This window comes from Ovis aries, chromosome 14, assembly GCF_016772045.2.
Source record: "Ovis aries strain OAR_USU_Benz2616 breed Rambouillet chromosome 14, ARS-UI_Ramb_v3.0, whole genome shotgun sequence".
NCBI lineage: Eukaryota > Metazoa > Chordata > Mammalia > Artiodactyla > Bovidae > Ovis > Ovis aries.
The window spans coordinates 41,338,305-41,353,334 of NC_056067.1; the positions used below are offsets into that span (position 1 = coordinate 41,338,305).

At 51.3% G+C, this 15,030-nt stretch overlaps 1 protein-coding gene across 1 annotated transcript in view; it reads right to left on the reverse strand.

Moving 5' to 3' along the window:
* Positions 1-489: 489 nt before the first annotated feature.
* Positions 490-15,030, reverse strand: part of TSHZ3 (teashirt zinc finger homeobox 3) — a 70,548-nt gene continuing 56,007 nt past the window's right edge. The window contains exon 2 of the mRNA XM_027978176.3: positions 490-5,369. Within this exon, the coding sequence (XP_027833977.1) occupies positions 2,164-5,369 (3,206 nt within the window). The 3' untranslated portion in view covers positions 490-2,163. The remainder of the gene's footprint in view (positions 5,370-15,030) is intronic.

The following is a 15,030-nucleotide window of genomic DNA, read 5'->3' on the forward strand; positions in this document are numbered from 1 at the left end:
CGTGGATGGGTTCAGGCTCCCCGCCCCCCGACACCTCGTTATCTGCGCTCACTTTAGCACAGAAGAGAGAGCATGCCCAGCCCACCTGCCCAGCTGGGCTCCTTGAAAATCCCAAATCAACAGGAAGGAATCGCCCTGCACCGAGCCTTCCAAAAACCTTTCCTCCCATCTGCCATGGGCAGGGCTCAGGGCCCTGACTTGGACTTCTCTCATCCAGATGGGAGACCCAGCTCCCGCCCCCATGCGGGTCGCCAGGTGTGACCGAAGCTCCACTACGGATACTTGATAACATCGCCTTCCCAGCAAGAATCTAACCCCACGGGAACATCTTCCTTTCTTTTACATTTTTATTCTTGGGGAAAATTCTGTCCACGCCGCCTCTGAGTGAATGCTCGCTGCTCTCCAAGCCCAAAGTTCACTAAAACTCCCTTGATTTACGGGCGGCTTCCGACTGCCAGCACCTGGCAGACACAGCAACCAACTCAGTCATAAACAGATCGCATACAATTTAATTTTAATGTGCTCGTTAGTCGTAGCACATTTCAGACATAATTGTGAACGCAACACAAAATTATAGCAAAAAGACAATTTTAATGCTGCCGTAGAAAAGAGGGTTATATGAAGAGTCACATAATGGTGGTTCATTGTCAACAACAAAACAGGGCACAGAGTGTCTGTGCTGTTTACATGCCAATATTTTATACATAGGTTCTCATATGGTGTCAGCTGTCAGTTACTTCTGCAAATTAACTGCCAAAAATGGAGAAGAACAGAATCACTTGGAGAGCCGGTAACCACGGGTTACCTTTCATAAGCCTAAAGATAAAGCTGCAGTGTGGGATCTTGGGAGAATAATTAGGAAGAACAAAACAGAAAGTTACCAATTGAAATAAAAAGGCGTCCTACAATATGGAACAGCAACCAAGAGGGCTTATAAATAAGTAAAAGAGGTTGTATCACAGAATGCCTCGTGACTTTTAAGCAAAGTATTACAGTACAAACATTTTAAAGGCTTTATCAATGTTTAGGAAATACAGTACAAGTTCTCTCTCTCTCTTTTTTTTTTGTTCTTTTTTTTTCCTTTTCAAATAGACTTAACCCTTTGAGCACTGAGTTTATTTTGAGCATTTTTTTTTTGATTTCTAATAAATACCTTTAAAAATAATGTGCAAAATAGTTATGATGCCTGCCATGGATGGATCTCCTGGCCTCGTTTATTCAGACTGCTCAAAACAAATGATAATATGATGCTAATAAATATGTATAATTTAAACGTGAACCTCTATCAATATAGATGTACTGTATAGCAAAACAAACAATCATACTTTGCTTTCAGATAATGTTTCTGTATACTTTATAAATGCTATCTGTGGTATCTTCTGTATAATTTACAATGTTTGCATGTAAAAAACAAAACCCATAGACCTTAAAAAAAAAAGAAAAAGAAATATACACTATACATAGGCACAGCTTATGCCCAGAGCATAGCAGGTACATAAAACACTGTTGCTATAAATGCAGGAAAAAAGGTCATTTACCCACAATCACATTTTTCATAAGAGAGTCTGAAATCTATACAATATATACATCTATGTTTCAATGTGAAAATAATATTCTTTTAAATTTCAAGGCGTGTTATACCCCTGCAGACCTGCATAAATGGAGGTTCATATTATTAATTATAACTAAGCTGGTAAGGAGTTTAAAAAACAGAGCTTCATACATTATTATTATTATTTTATTTTTTAACCAAATTAATGCAAAAGTGCTTCAAAGTACTCAGAGGGCTAAAGATGAAAGGGTGAAAAATGCCAGCACACTTGAGCCACGTGGAAAAGTGTGCCCGGTTTCGTCATAAATGCTTAATTAAACTGTCTGTTAATGCATGCAGCTTGAAGCATCAGGGGATGCTCACAACTAAATCCCATTTACACAAAGTTCCAAACACTTACCACTGCGTTTTAACCTTCATATTTTACCAGTAACAACAGCTGAGTATGCACCTCTATTAAACACTGTACAGTTATACAAAACAGTCCAGCCCAGAGTGATTCTCTGCAGTTAAAATAAGAACATGTGCCAAGAACAAGACAGGGGGGCCTTAAGGTGCCTGCAACAGTTTCCCTCAAAGCGAATTACAGTCACTTTAATCAAAAGCAAACGCTACTGCTTCTCTAACTCAGAAACATACAGAAGGTGGTCCTCAGGGGACTTCCCGTGTGTTTTGCTGAGGTGAAGTTTAACTGCATGCTTGCTTGCAAAGGTCCGATTGCAAAGTTTGCACTGGTAGGAGGTCCCCAGGTCCTCCTCGGGGGAGGACGTCACCAGTTTTTCTGATGGTGACTTGGTTTGTGCTATCTGATTGTTAATCTGTTCAGTGGACAGTTTGGACAAATCCCGTAGCCGGAAGCCCAGGTGTGACTCGAGGTGGCTGATGTACGTGGATGGAGTCCTGATTTGTGACGCGCAGTCATTACAAAAGAACACAGGGTGGCCGGTGTCCAAGTTTTTGAGGAACTTTGTTCCACCTGTCCTTCGCAGCTGGTACTTGACGTTGGCCAGCCAGTGGCTGATGGTGGTCATGGAGAGCCCGGTGAACCTGGAGATATGCATGCGCTCCTGGGGGCTCAGGTCCGACATGATGTACTTGCCCTCCGAGGTCTGCCGGAGGCTGGCGGCGAACTGCGCCTGGAGGATGAGCAGGTGCTGGGGGTTCCAGTTTGACTGGCGGCCCTTCCTCTTCTGTGCGGGTGTCGCCTCCTCGGCCTCCTCCAGGGTGGCCCCATCAATGTCAGACTTCTCAGAGATGCTGGAAGGGGTGGAGGACTTTGACGTGTGGCTCTCTGTCAAGTTCTTCAGCATATCGGATATATCTGACAAGGCGTTCTCGCGTAGCGGCGAGTTTGACATGAATGATACGACGGCAGATGTCTTTGCCGTTGTCACCGTGGATGAGGAGGTTGCCGGGGATGCGGACGTGGGTGACAAAAGCGCTGAACCCAAAGAGCAGCCTTTGTCACTCTTGCCTTTTGTCAAGTCTATGGGCTGGTCGTTGCTGACGTGGTAGAAATAGCGGTCGAGGTGGTCCGCCTTCTTGGACTGCAAGGGCGGTGGGGTAGCCACCGCCGCCTTCTCGGCCAGGCTGTTGCTCATCTTGAAAAGCATGCTCATGGGGTCGAGGGCAGGCAGGGAGGGCTTGGCGGCCTTGCCTAGGTGGATGTTCATCACCGACTGCAGGGCGCTCAGAGGGTTAACGAAGGGCTGCTCGGGTGGGTGGTCGGTGATGATGGCCGTGCTGCTGCTCAGGCCGCTGCTCATGGGCTTCACCAGGTCCTTGCCGTTCTCCACCGGCTCTGCCAGGGGGCTCCCCTCCTTGCAGCCGTCCCGCTGGGGGCTGGGGCTGTCCTCCTGGCTTTTGAAGCCCCCGTCGCTAGACGCCTCCATCTTGATGGGCTCGCTGATGTCGCTGCTGCACGGGGACGGGGTGGCCCGCTTGGGTGGAGAAAGCTTGCCCTCGGGCTCCTTCATTTTCTCCTCGACTTTGGCAACTTTCTCGGTGACTTTTTTCACCAGCTCCTCCATGGCGTGAAAGTTTGTCTTGGGCATGGGGGAGTTCTGGCTGCTGGGTGGAGTGATCAGGGTCTGGTTCTTCGTGGGGGACACGATGTCACTGTTGCCAAACATGGGCTTCAGGGGTGTACTTTTCCCCGTGGAGCCCAGAGACAGCTTCATCATGTTGGGGAGCTGGTAGGCGGCGTGGATGCTGGGGTAGCCCCCCCAGCTGGGGGTGCCGTTCTGGGCCTTGTTGATGGCCGACGTGACTGTGTTTTCCAGGGATTTGAGGATATCGAGCCCGCCCTTGGGGCTCTCTTCGAGGTCGTTCTCAGTCAAATAGTGGTACTTGGAAGAGATATCGTACTTCTCCTCCTCCTCGCAGGCCTTCTCTTTCTCCTTGGGCTTCTCTTCGAGGACAGCTTTCTCCTTGTCAGCTTCCTTCTTGACCTCCACGTTCAGTTTTGGGGAGATGCTAGCGGGTGTGTTGGAGGGGGATGTGAAGGTGGTGGCAGCCAGGGGCACGGACTGCACCTTCTCGTCCAGCAGGCTGGTGATGCTGGGCGTGACGGGCGTCTCCATGATGGGTTTCCCCTTCTTCATGGCCGAGTTGGTGACCTTGATGAAGTGGCCAGTCACCATCATGTGGGCCGTGAGCTCCTGCAGCGTGTCGTGCGAGCTGCCACACTCCATGCACTTGAGGATCTGGGACTTGCGGGCCTCGAAGTGCCAGGCATAGCTGGCCCCGTTCTGGTGGCCGTAGCGGTTATTTGGCGTGATGTACGGGTTGGAGTTCTTCTGAAGCGCGTCGTTTGTGTCCGCCATGGCAGCTTTGGGGGTGCCGCCGGTGGAATCCGGGGAGCTGGGCAGCTCCAGCTCCAGCGAGGCCTTCTTCCGAGCGGCTGGGATGATTTTGGCTGCGACGGGAGTGACGGGTTCCTTCAGAGGCACTTTTTGGTAGTGTTTCGTTTTGATCATATGGACACTCAAGTCCTGGAGGGACTCGAACGAGTGGCCACAGTACATGCACTTCAACACCTTCTGGGCATCCTCCTTGCCTTCCATCTCCAGCAGCGAGCGTTTGCGGGGCTTGGACCAGCGCTTGGGGTTGTTGTTGTCGGTCTCGTGGTTGTCGTCACGGTAATGCCCCGTCTCGTTCATGTGCACCGTCAGCTCCACCAGGGTGTCGTAGGCGGCGCTGCAGTCTTTGCAGCGGAACTTGCTGGCCCCGGTGAAGATGGAGCCGTAGAGCTTGCTGCTCTGCCGGTACAGCTGCACCGTGCTGAACAGGCTGGGCTCGGGCAGCAGGCGGCTCTGGGACACCTGCTGCAGGGTCTTGGCCATGGCGCTCTGGTGCCAGTCGAAGCTCCCACTGCCGCAGCTGCTGCTGCTGCTGCTGCTGCTGCTGCTGCTCCCGTTGTTCTTCTCCGAGGACGGCTGGTGCAGGTTGAGGGTGAGGTTGGACCAGTAGGAGTTGGACAGGAAGTTGTTGTACACGGCCTTCATCTGCTCCAGGCTGTCAGACACGGTCGTGTCTTCTGGCGGGACGGTCACCTCCTTGCTCTCCTCTTCATTCTTGATGGAGCCGCTTTCAAAGTCGGCCATCCGGTCACTGGTCTCACTGATGTGGGACTCGCTGTCCATCTCGTGGCTGGAAAACTCGGCCGCCGGGGAGTTCTGGTAGCTGGGGCAGGTCTTGCTGAGCTCCTTTTCCGGGCACATGTACTTAGCCGACGGCTCTCCATCTGCAGGGCTCTCTTCTGGGTCTATGTCTTCATCTACCAGGGCGGCAGCCTTTAACTCATCTGAAACATAGGCTGCATTGATAACAGGTGGAATAGGTAGGACAGAAAGAAGAGACACACGGAGGAGGGAAAGAAAAAAGAATGCATTAGTAAGTGTTGACCTTACCTAGAACGTTTTCTCGGCTCTTGGGGAAATGAAGCAAAGTAGATGGGCACATTTATTTGTAAAATTAAATAGTTAAAATGTGGTGTTTCTTTGGAGCAAAAAAAAAAATCTGCTCTTCAAACATAATTTGCCACCTTATTCTTCTCAAGGGGCAACAGCTTGAAATTAAAACTAAATTTGAAATTAATGAAGCACATTCTGGAGGTGGCATTCATTTCTAAAGTAATAAATTACTTGTATCAACCTCAGAGACAGCAGTTCCTGTCTGTCAATTAATATGTCTTATGCTTCTCCTACCCCTAATGCATTTCTTAACAGACAGATTCACAATTTAAATTAAGCAAGCATTTTTTACTCATTACATTTTTGAGGCTCAATCTTTAATAAATATAAAGCCCAAAAACATCAATACAATTTTTACGAAGTAAAAAGAAAGTACATCAATTGTACTAAATTAGAAACAAGCTTTTGTGACTTTTTTTTTTTCCTTCCTTCTGGAAAAGTCGGTCTTATAAAAGCTTGGAGTAAGTTTCCTACCAGGGTCCAGGTGCTCATTTGTTCCAGATGGGAGGGAAGACCCTGACCCGCCACCACCCAGCCCTGGCCTGTCCCCTGTGTGCACACTCAGCCATTCTCAGCCACCGGCACACACACTATCCATGCAGAATTATGTCAGAACAAGTTCAGGAAAATTGGTATGCGGTGCTCATTCCTGCTGTATAAATATATACAAGACCTTCCAGTGGACCTTACAAATGTCAAAGTGTTTGCTCTTTAGACTACTTTGTCAATATTTACTCAGCATAAGCTTCATGGGCATCCAACAGGGATCCTGTCTTTCTGGAAGTAATGTAACTGGGGATGTGAATCCAGCCTGCACTTCCAAGCAGGTGGAAGTACTCTGAACAGGGCCAAGCAGCTGTGGGTTCTAGAAGATGTGCTCCAGAGATGCAAAGCCGGGAAAACACTGTGTTAATGGAACTAAATGATTTTTTTTTTTCATTCTAAATTTGCATTCAGTGACTTTGGTTTTTTCTTACGGAGCTTGCCTGACACTGTAAATCAAGTTGGACTGGGTCTTGTGACTAACTAGACGTGGCCAGCCCTGTGGTAAGTGACAGTGTTAAGGCAGAGAAGGGGTGAAAAGTAACTTCTTGTCAGCTCCTTAACACCAGTTTGCTTCCAAAGGCCAGCGGCTAAGGCTGGAATGCCACAAGTGCTAACATCGCATGACTGATTGAAAAGTCTTAGGAAAGAAAAGGAAGCTTTGTTTGTGGCATTCACTCCCATGATGGTACAGATTTGCCCCCAAACCAATTTCGCACTAGGAAAAGTAACAAACAAAACAGTGAAATGACTCCAAGAAGATTCCCTGGAAGACACACAGATATTCACCACCGCCCCCGCCACCTCCTTCCATCCACGTCAAGAGTGATATATTTTCGTTCCTAAGTCCCCCTTTGAGTACCATGATTTCTAAGCTGAAAAACTCCTGATGTCCCAGCACTGAGGTGATTTGAATTTGATGGGAATAGTGTCCAGGTACATGCAGCTGTAGAAGCAAGGCTGCTTCTGTTCAGATGCAAACAGTGAATCAAGAGTCTTGGGCTCGAGCTGTGGAATGTCCTTCCACAGATGACCTGAAGAAAGTGTCCTGCTCCGTCAGCTGTAGTGAGACTTCAGTTTGAGGCTGTGCACTTGGAGCTGGCAAAGAAACATGCCAAACAAACTCCTTCTTAAGGCCCAGGGCCACAGTGCATGGGGGCCCATGGTGCTTGCCATAAGGGGGAAGATGAATGTTGGAAAAGGAAGCGGAAGAGAACAACGAAAGCAGGCATTGCCCCCTCTGCACAAACACTCTCTGCTCATCATTCTCTTGAAGTCTGGCTCTCAAACACCAAACAGGACTGGCAGGTCGGCAGGGAGGGTGGCTGTGGGCAGAGTGACCAAAAGTCACAGCTTCCCTGGAACTGTCCGAGTCTCAGCACCAAAAGTCCTACATCCCAAGGATCCTCTCAGTCCTGGGCCAGACCAGTCAGCTGGTCACCCTGGTGAGGGGACACCCAGCGGGACCAGGTGAGAACGTCCAGGCAGGTTTGCATTCCTCTTAAAGAGGAGCTTGAGCTGGGTTTGACTGTCTGCAGAAATGCACTGGGAGCAAGTATGTATAATGTTCCTATCCAAGGGGTTTCATCTGGAACACTGAGTCTGAAAGGAAGGAGAAAAACACAGGCCTGTGTCCTGCAGCTGAGGTGCAAGGAAAAGCCCAGCCCTGTGTAGACAGGGCAGGTCCCTGAGCCCCCGTGGGAGCCACTGTCTACAGCATGAACCACACCTAAAAAGGCTCCCACGGAATTCAGGCTAGGAGAAGCAGGGGTCCAGAAATGGCCCCATCTGGCCAGGTGGTCACGAAGGCCACCAGCTCAGGGAGTATTGTAGCTCTGCCAGTCCACAGGCCACCCAGGAGCGGTGTGGGCCCCGTAGAAGCCTCAGCACAGTGCAGGGGGCACAGCAGGCTGTCAGAAGCATCCCCCAACACACACATGCACCATCATCGGCTTGATCAGCGCCCACCCTGAGCTGGCCCCCCAGTGGACTCCAACATGCCTTGTAAATCGCATTGCAGTATCAGAATGTCATCAGTCTGGTGACTGAGGAGGAAATTAAAAATGAAAGAAAAGTAAGGCCAACCTCGCAGTTGACAATCAAATCCTACTCTGAAGAAAATAAAAAAGCTTTGGGGCCAAGAGGCCCTGGATCGGAGAGACCTGGCATCACCCCACACACCACCCCTTGGCCTTGCCGTGGCGTCTGAGGCTCCTCCTAAATACCGTTGCACACTGCCCTGACAGGAACCTCATGCATGAATCCTTCCTCTATGTTTTGCAATAATTGCACTCCTCTGAGAATATCACATCCACCCTCGATGACTGAACTTCAAGAAGTAGTGAGCAAGTGGAAACGGGCCTAGAGAAATGGCAGAGGGGAGAAAAAGGTGGAAGGGTTCATTCATTCCTCTAATTCTGATCGTGCTCCACCCTCACCAGAATATCATTTTCTTTCTCTAGGACTCTGTCTCCCCATTGGTAAACGACAAGTCACTGCGGCCAGATCAGGCCCTCCTTCTCTACCCCTTTTCTGAGCAAAAGGTAAAGAAGTGAGGCCATGCCCGCTTGCTCTGGCTCATCTCTGCCAAACTCTGGCTCCTCTTCAGCACTCAGCAGTCAAGTGACTCCCTTGTCCTTCTGCTCTGCACTAACCAGCAAAGTCCCCGGCCAGAGAGGAGGAGGAATATGCTCACTAGATCAGTTCATGTCCTGGATCAGGCCAAGAGGGAGGGGGATTGAGTGTCTCCCTCACAGTCTGGGTGGACAGTGAGAGGTCCCCGAGGGTTCGGGGGGCTGGGTGAGAAGCTAGCCCCACCAGGCTGGCTATCAGGGGCTCCTTCTCTCAGGGAGGCGATGGCAGGCCTTGTCCCCAGTTTGGACCTGACAGGTAATCGTGCACAGGTAACCGGGCCTTGGGAGGCTTTGCTACTGTGGATGGTTACTTTGGTCCCCTACTGTTATTTAACTTTCTGCACACTCCTGTCTGGATTCTCCGTGGCCAAAGGCTCTCTCCGTACTCTCACATGCTGCACACAGGAAATGGGCAATAGACACTGGCTGTCTCCTTTAGAACACAGGTTGGTTGAGCTCATGTTCAGCAGGAAGAGGTTTGTTCTCAGCCTCTGACCCCTCTGACCCCAGCCTGGGCCAGCCCCCAGCATCTCTCACCTCTCAAAGAACCCCACCCACTCCAGCCCCAGCCGCTTCCCTCTATTTTCCAGACAGAATCCACTGGATGTTCAATCAGCGGGCTGATCATGTCGCCCCAATGAACACTCTCAGTGAGTTGTCATTGGGCTTGGAAGAAAGCTCCAACTCTTCCCAGCCACCCCAGAGTCCTCCACCATCTCAGTCCTGCTTTCTCTCCAGCCTCTCAGCTTCTAGAGCATGCCACGGCCTCTAACTCTGCACTGCCGCCTCCCATACTGGGAACCCTGGGGGAGATTCAAAGAAAGGAGGGTGAGCCATCTACCCCTCCCTGGACTGCAGTGAAAGGTAATATCCAAGGGAGGGGGGACTTGACCTCAACTTTGTCCCCTTAACACCTCACCCACTCCCTTCTTTTTACAAGGCACACCACCAAAATCTCTAGATTAACCACTCAAGCACACACCCACGGAATGAATGCGTGAGTATATGAATGAATAAATGAACATCGTAGATGACTTCTTCAAACCTAAACAGTTGCCAAAACATCTAGATGGATCCAGCCTCTGGCTGGTCCCAGACGTGCTGGGGTCTGACCGAAGTTCTTCCCGCGTCCGTTTTCTGAGTGTGAGCAGCGTGAGGCTGGGCCTCTGGGGGACAGGATGCCAGAAGCCCTCTCTGAGGAAGAGGGGTGGAAGCCCCGCAGATGGTGGTCTCCTTGCCCTGGGGCCACCCCTGGCTGTGCTCACACCCCAGTACCTCTCTCCAAGAATGTGTCAGCATCACCGTTTTCTCTTGAACAAATACAGTTGAAACCTCCACTTCCGGCTCCAGTAGAAGAGGCCCTGAATTGTACAGGGAGGAGCTCTCATTCAAACCAAGTTGCCAGTTGCAAAGATGAGAGAAACAGGAGAGTGCAGACTCAAGAGAGGGTGGACCAGGGTCTGTCACTTTCCCCCCAAATCGCTCAGCAGAAAAAGTTCCCCTGCAAGACGTGAGCCCTTACTGACTACAGGGACGGCTCCCTTTACAGCCCTGTCTGCTCTCTTCCTCAATGTAAAGTGAGTTCTTCAAGCAGTATGACAGCAACCCATCTCTCCAAAGCTGAGGGCCAAGGACACATGTCTGAACAACCGGATGAACGCAAGGACTTAGCACGCCCAGAACTGAACGGGACTTCTGGGGAGAGACATACGTTCACGAAAAATAAAAGCTCTCACACTTGCTGAGACGTTCTACAAAGTTCCACAGTGCAACACCCTGGAATGTCAAGCAATGAAAAAAAAAAAAATCGCACTGCTTCCTAATATGTGCATGCTTCTGAACCACTTGCATTTAATCCTCTCAATGGTCCTGGCAGGTGGATCAAATGATTTCCTTTCTACAGCCAAGGAAACTGCAGTTCCCACAAGTTAAATAAGATACTCCCAAGCCCTCTGCAGGGACCCCTCAGGTGTCAGTAGACGTACAAGGGGATCTGACTACCACCAGAGGGAATCACACAAAAGGAGTGTAGAGTGAGTGGGCTGCTGTGTCAGAGCATTCCTTAACGCCTGACCTCAGTGGATCCCATGCCTGCCCCTCCAGGATGATCCTGAGAGTCCTCCCACAGATCCTTGGTGCTCATGCCTCCCACGATGTCCAAGGAGTAAGGAGCCGACCGGGGCAGCAATCAGAGGGTCTGGAGGCAGCAGCACCCTCATTAATATTTATTATCATCATTAACTAAACCCAACCACTAGGTAAAAAGAAACTAATACGTTTGATATAAATATAAAACAGTAAGCTGGGGCATAACGGAATTCATTTCTGGGCAAGTGGGAATTACCTTCATCGCTCTGTTGTGCGTCTCTCTCCAAAGGATGAGATGAAGGAGCAGAGGAAGAGGAAGGGTGTCCCTGGGGGGTAGGGGGTGGGGGCTGGGCTGGGGAGCCGGGGCAGTGGCGGGAGCTGGAGAGAAAGGAAAGGGTGTGTGGCTGTGCCCTGCTCCCAGAAGCGATTTCAAAGTAAACTGTTCCGTGGACTTTTGCATTTTCTGGGCTGAAATAAGCCCTCTGAAGTTATAACACTGGTTTCAAATTCCCAAGACTGCCTGAGAAGCTGCAGGCAGCTTCACTGGCTAAAGCGTCCTCGGACTTCTGCTCCCTGCTCTTCCCTACAGGTGGCCCAAGATGCACCTCATCCTGTAACCTGTGGTTCTGGGCATCCTCATCTTCAGTGATGTGATGGAGGGGGGACAGGAGGCAGGGAGAGGAGGTGGTGGGGCTGAAGAAGGTCAGGGGTGGAGAAGGGAGAGGAGAGAGTGGGGGGCAGGGAGCAGAGGAAGAATCACGCAAGAAAGACGGAGGAAAGAGGGAAGAAGCCATTAGGACTAGGGTGGTGTTGGGAGGGGACAGACAGAGAGATGGAGAGAGAGCGACAGAGACAGAGAGATGGAGAAATAGAGACAGAGAGAGACCACTAAGGGCAGTGGGAGGGAGGGAAGGAGAGAAAGAAAAGCAGTGATGGAAAGCTGAGAAGCGGCAGGAAGAAGAGACGAGTCTAGTGGGGAGGACCTGAACAGGGGGTCTTGGTGCGAGGCTGGCACGGGGAACGGAGCCCTGCAGCACTAGCACTGCCGAGGGTCATTTCCACGGCTGGAGACTCAGGCCTTGTCTCAGCCTCTCCTGACCACTCAGATGCTCAAGACATAAGGCGATTTTTTATTTTAAGGGTAATTTAACCAGCTGAGGGCATGACCAAGAAGACAGTTAAAGGCTCACTGTAAAAGGCCCAGCCAAACCTGGTGAGCAGTGCAAGGGGACGTGGCTTGGGCACAGAGAGTGCTGCTGCCCCAGAGATGATCTGGGCCTTCGTGGGCGGAGGAAACCTGGCCAGGGGAGCCTCAGGAGGAGCAGGCCCCTGAGCTAGGGCCTCAGCAAACCCCTGGAAGCCCTCTCAGGCCCTCACACACATGACCACATTTGAGACTTGGAACCGCCCAGATGACAGGTGTGGGCAACATGTATGAAACTGGACAGCTTGTGAAGAAGGCTGTTGGCTCTAGACTCGATTCTCTTGTCCCTTCCCAGGGTTCCTGCATGCCATGCTCACTCTGCTCTTGCCCTCCCCTCATAGCCAAGGCCACTCTGCATGGTTAATGAACCAAATTCGCATTTTAATAAACACCCTGCCTAAATGCCTGGGGAGACCTGGGTCCTAGAACGTGCTTGGATATAGAAACATGCCAAGATCATCACAGGTGTCTTGGTCACTTCTGAATAGCTCCCCCCATACACCTGAATCCAGAACAGAGCAGCAGCAGATTCCTAGTAACCTTAGGGATGGGGACAGGCGGGAAGCCCCAGCTGCCCCACGTGGGGAGCTGGCCACAAGAGCGCCTGCCTGGACTCAGAGATGACCTGCCGTTTTTGTTGGCGTTTCTGTGTTGCACGATTTTCTGTTCAACTGAATAAGGTCACAGACACCAAACTGGGTCTTGGCTCCTGCTCTGCCCCATGTTGTCCGAATGACCACGAGGCTGGCTTCAAGTCTCTGGGCTCCAGTTTCTTCCCCACGAGTCGGAGGGAGGAGGGGAAGCAATTTCTGCCACACCTGCTTCCCGGGTGTTTGCAAAACAAGGAAGCCACGAACAGTGAACAGAAAGGGCTTTCCCAAGTGAAAAGGGCTCTGCAAACACAGGTGCACAGACTCCACGGAAGTGCATGAGCTCTGGGAGACCGCACCCAAGAGGGCGGCTCTGGCCCAGCCTCTAGGCTAAGTCCTCTGCTTGAAAAGAGAAGTCTCCAAGGGGAGGTGATGGTCCCCAGAGCCCCAGATTCTCCAGCTGGCTTTCAGGGAAAGGGGCAGAGGGACCTAGCAGGGACTGTTAGGATGAGAGGTCCCCATGGGGTTCAGGGTCCATCCCCTTCCCTCTGGCAGCCTGAAGATGTGGGCTGTAGAAAAGAAAGCCAGAGAAGAAACGGAAGGAGAGGAAGATGAAGAGCAAAGAAATGTTTAACACGTACAACGTTAACATTCATGACCCAGCACCTGTGTGCACTCTCACCCCCGCCCCCCAGGCCTGGGTCATCTTCAGGAAGGAAGCCCTAGGGCTTTGGACCAAGCCCAGCTCCACCCACAGCCCCGCCCACCACTCCCCAGGCGGGAGACTCCCAGTCTCCGCCCACCCTGGGGGCGTGGTTAGAGCCAGGGACCGCCTCCCCACAGGAGCAACCGCCAGCGGCCACCACACACCTCTGGCCACCAGTGTTCCCGCAGCCTCCAACCTGGCAGTCTCTTCCAGGCTGACTGATGACCCCGTGTCAGGTCAGCTTCTGCCTCGAGTCACCTCTTTAGGGAGGAAAGAGCACAAAGTCCCCAGAAAATTTCACAAGTTTCACCTTGTTCTAAACACACCTAGAAATTCGGGACAGTCTGATCCATTCGCAAAAGAATCTCTGCTTTATGAAGGGCTCAGGCCAAGTGCACCGTGCCCTCGGGGTTATCTTTACACAGGTCTCTCTTCTTTGCGAATGTGTTGCACATCTAATTGTGACAGGAAGGGAGGGCTGCTTTGTGAGTGTAGCCACTTCTACAGCATCTGCTCTGTCTGGGATTGGGAGCCCAGAGTTATCCCCTGATGTTCTGAGGGCCCCTAAAATGAACTCTCAGGAACTCTGGAGGGTGTGAGGGGCAGTGAGGCAGGAAGGATGCTCAGACCTGGGCCAGTGATGACCAATATATTCACCCTCCAGACAGCTCCCCACTCCCTGTCGCTTCAGGGTCCTGCAGAAGGTGGAAATCAAGATTGGATACATATCTCCTGCTGGCTGCTGGCTGGGAAGGATTTCAAGGAGCAGCACCGCTGGGAGAATTCCTTTCTGTGCCTAGAGTGAGGTGATGGCATGAGAAAGTGAGTGATGGAGGAGAGGGGAGCTCAGCTAAATACGCTGGGTAATACCAAGGTGATTAGACTGAGTTGTTGGGCCTCTGTTAGGATATTAAACAGGCAGCAGAGAGAAACAATTGACTCCAGAGAAGTGCTCATGGCCAGTACCCAGGAGGTTACAACCCGACAGAGAACACAGGTTTTCTCCATCCACCTGGCTACGCGGAGTCACAAGAGATGTCACCTACCATCTAGGGTGACAGAGGTCACAAGCTCTGGGGACAAAGAAAGAATGGCATTCTTGGATGGTACCAGGGAGACCAGGGGCCTCTCAGGAACCAGGAGAATCTCCAAAGGACCAAAGCAGGCCGGGGGGTGGGGGCTGGGATGCAGGGCTCTTTGGGAGGGAAAATGGTGGCTTAAGCTGGAACGGTCAGGACTTCTCCAGAAGGCTGGCCACGGCGGGATGACAGCCTCCCGGATTGATTGTGCTTCCCACTAGCAAGGTCAAGAATATTAATTTTGTACACGTTAATTTGATGTAATGTGTGAGGTGAATGCTTGTTCAGTTGGGTGTCCCTGTGTTGATAAAGCTGTGATGCTTTCATGCCAAGAAAAGCATGGCATTAGCTGATCGGTGGAGCAAGTCAGCATGGAATAAGGCAACGCCACCCTTCAGAAGAGCCGGAGTGGCTGGTGGTTGTGCAGGCCACGATGGGCTCCTGCGGCTTCTCTATGAGGTCAGTGACAGCAAGATCCAGGGGACACCTCCCCACTACTGGAAAACCCAGCCCATCCTGAAGACTTGGTATCCAGGCCATGACCTGTTCCTCTAGATGTGGTGGAGAACACAAGGCTAGCAGCCTTCAGAAGCCAAACCTGGAGACCCCCCGCCACCGCCTGCCCCCACAGGCCATGGGGTCATGGAGGACACTTCTGGGG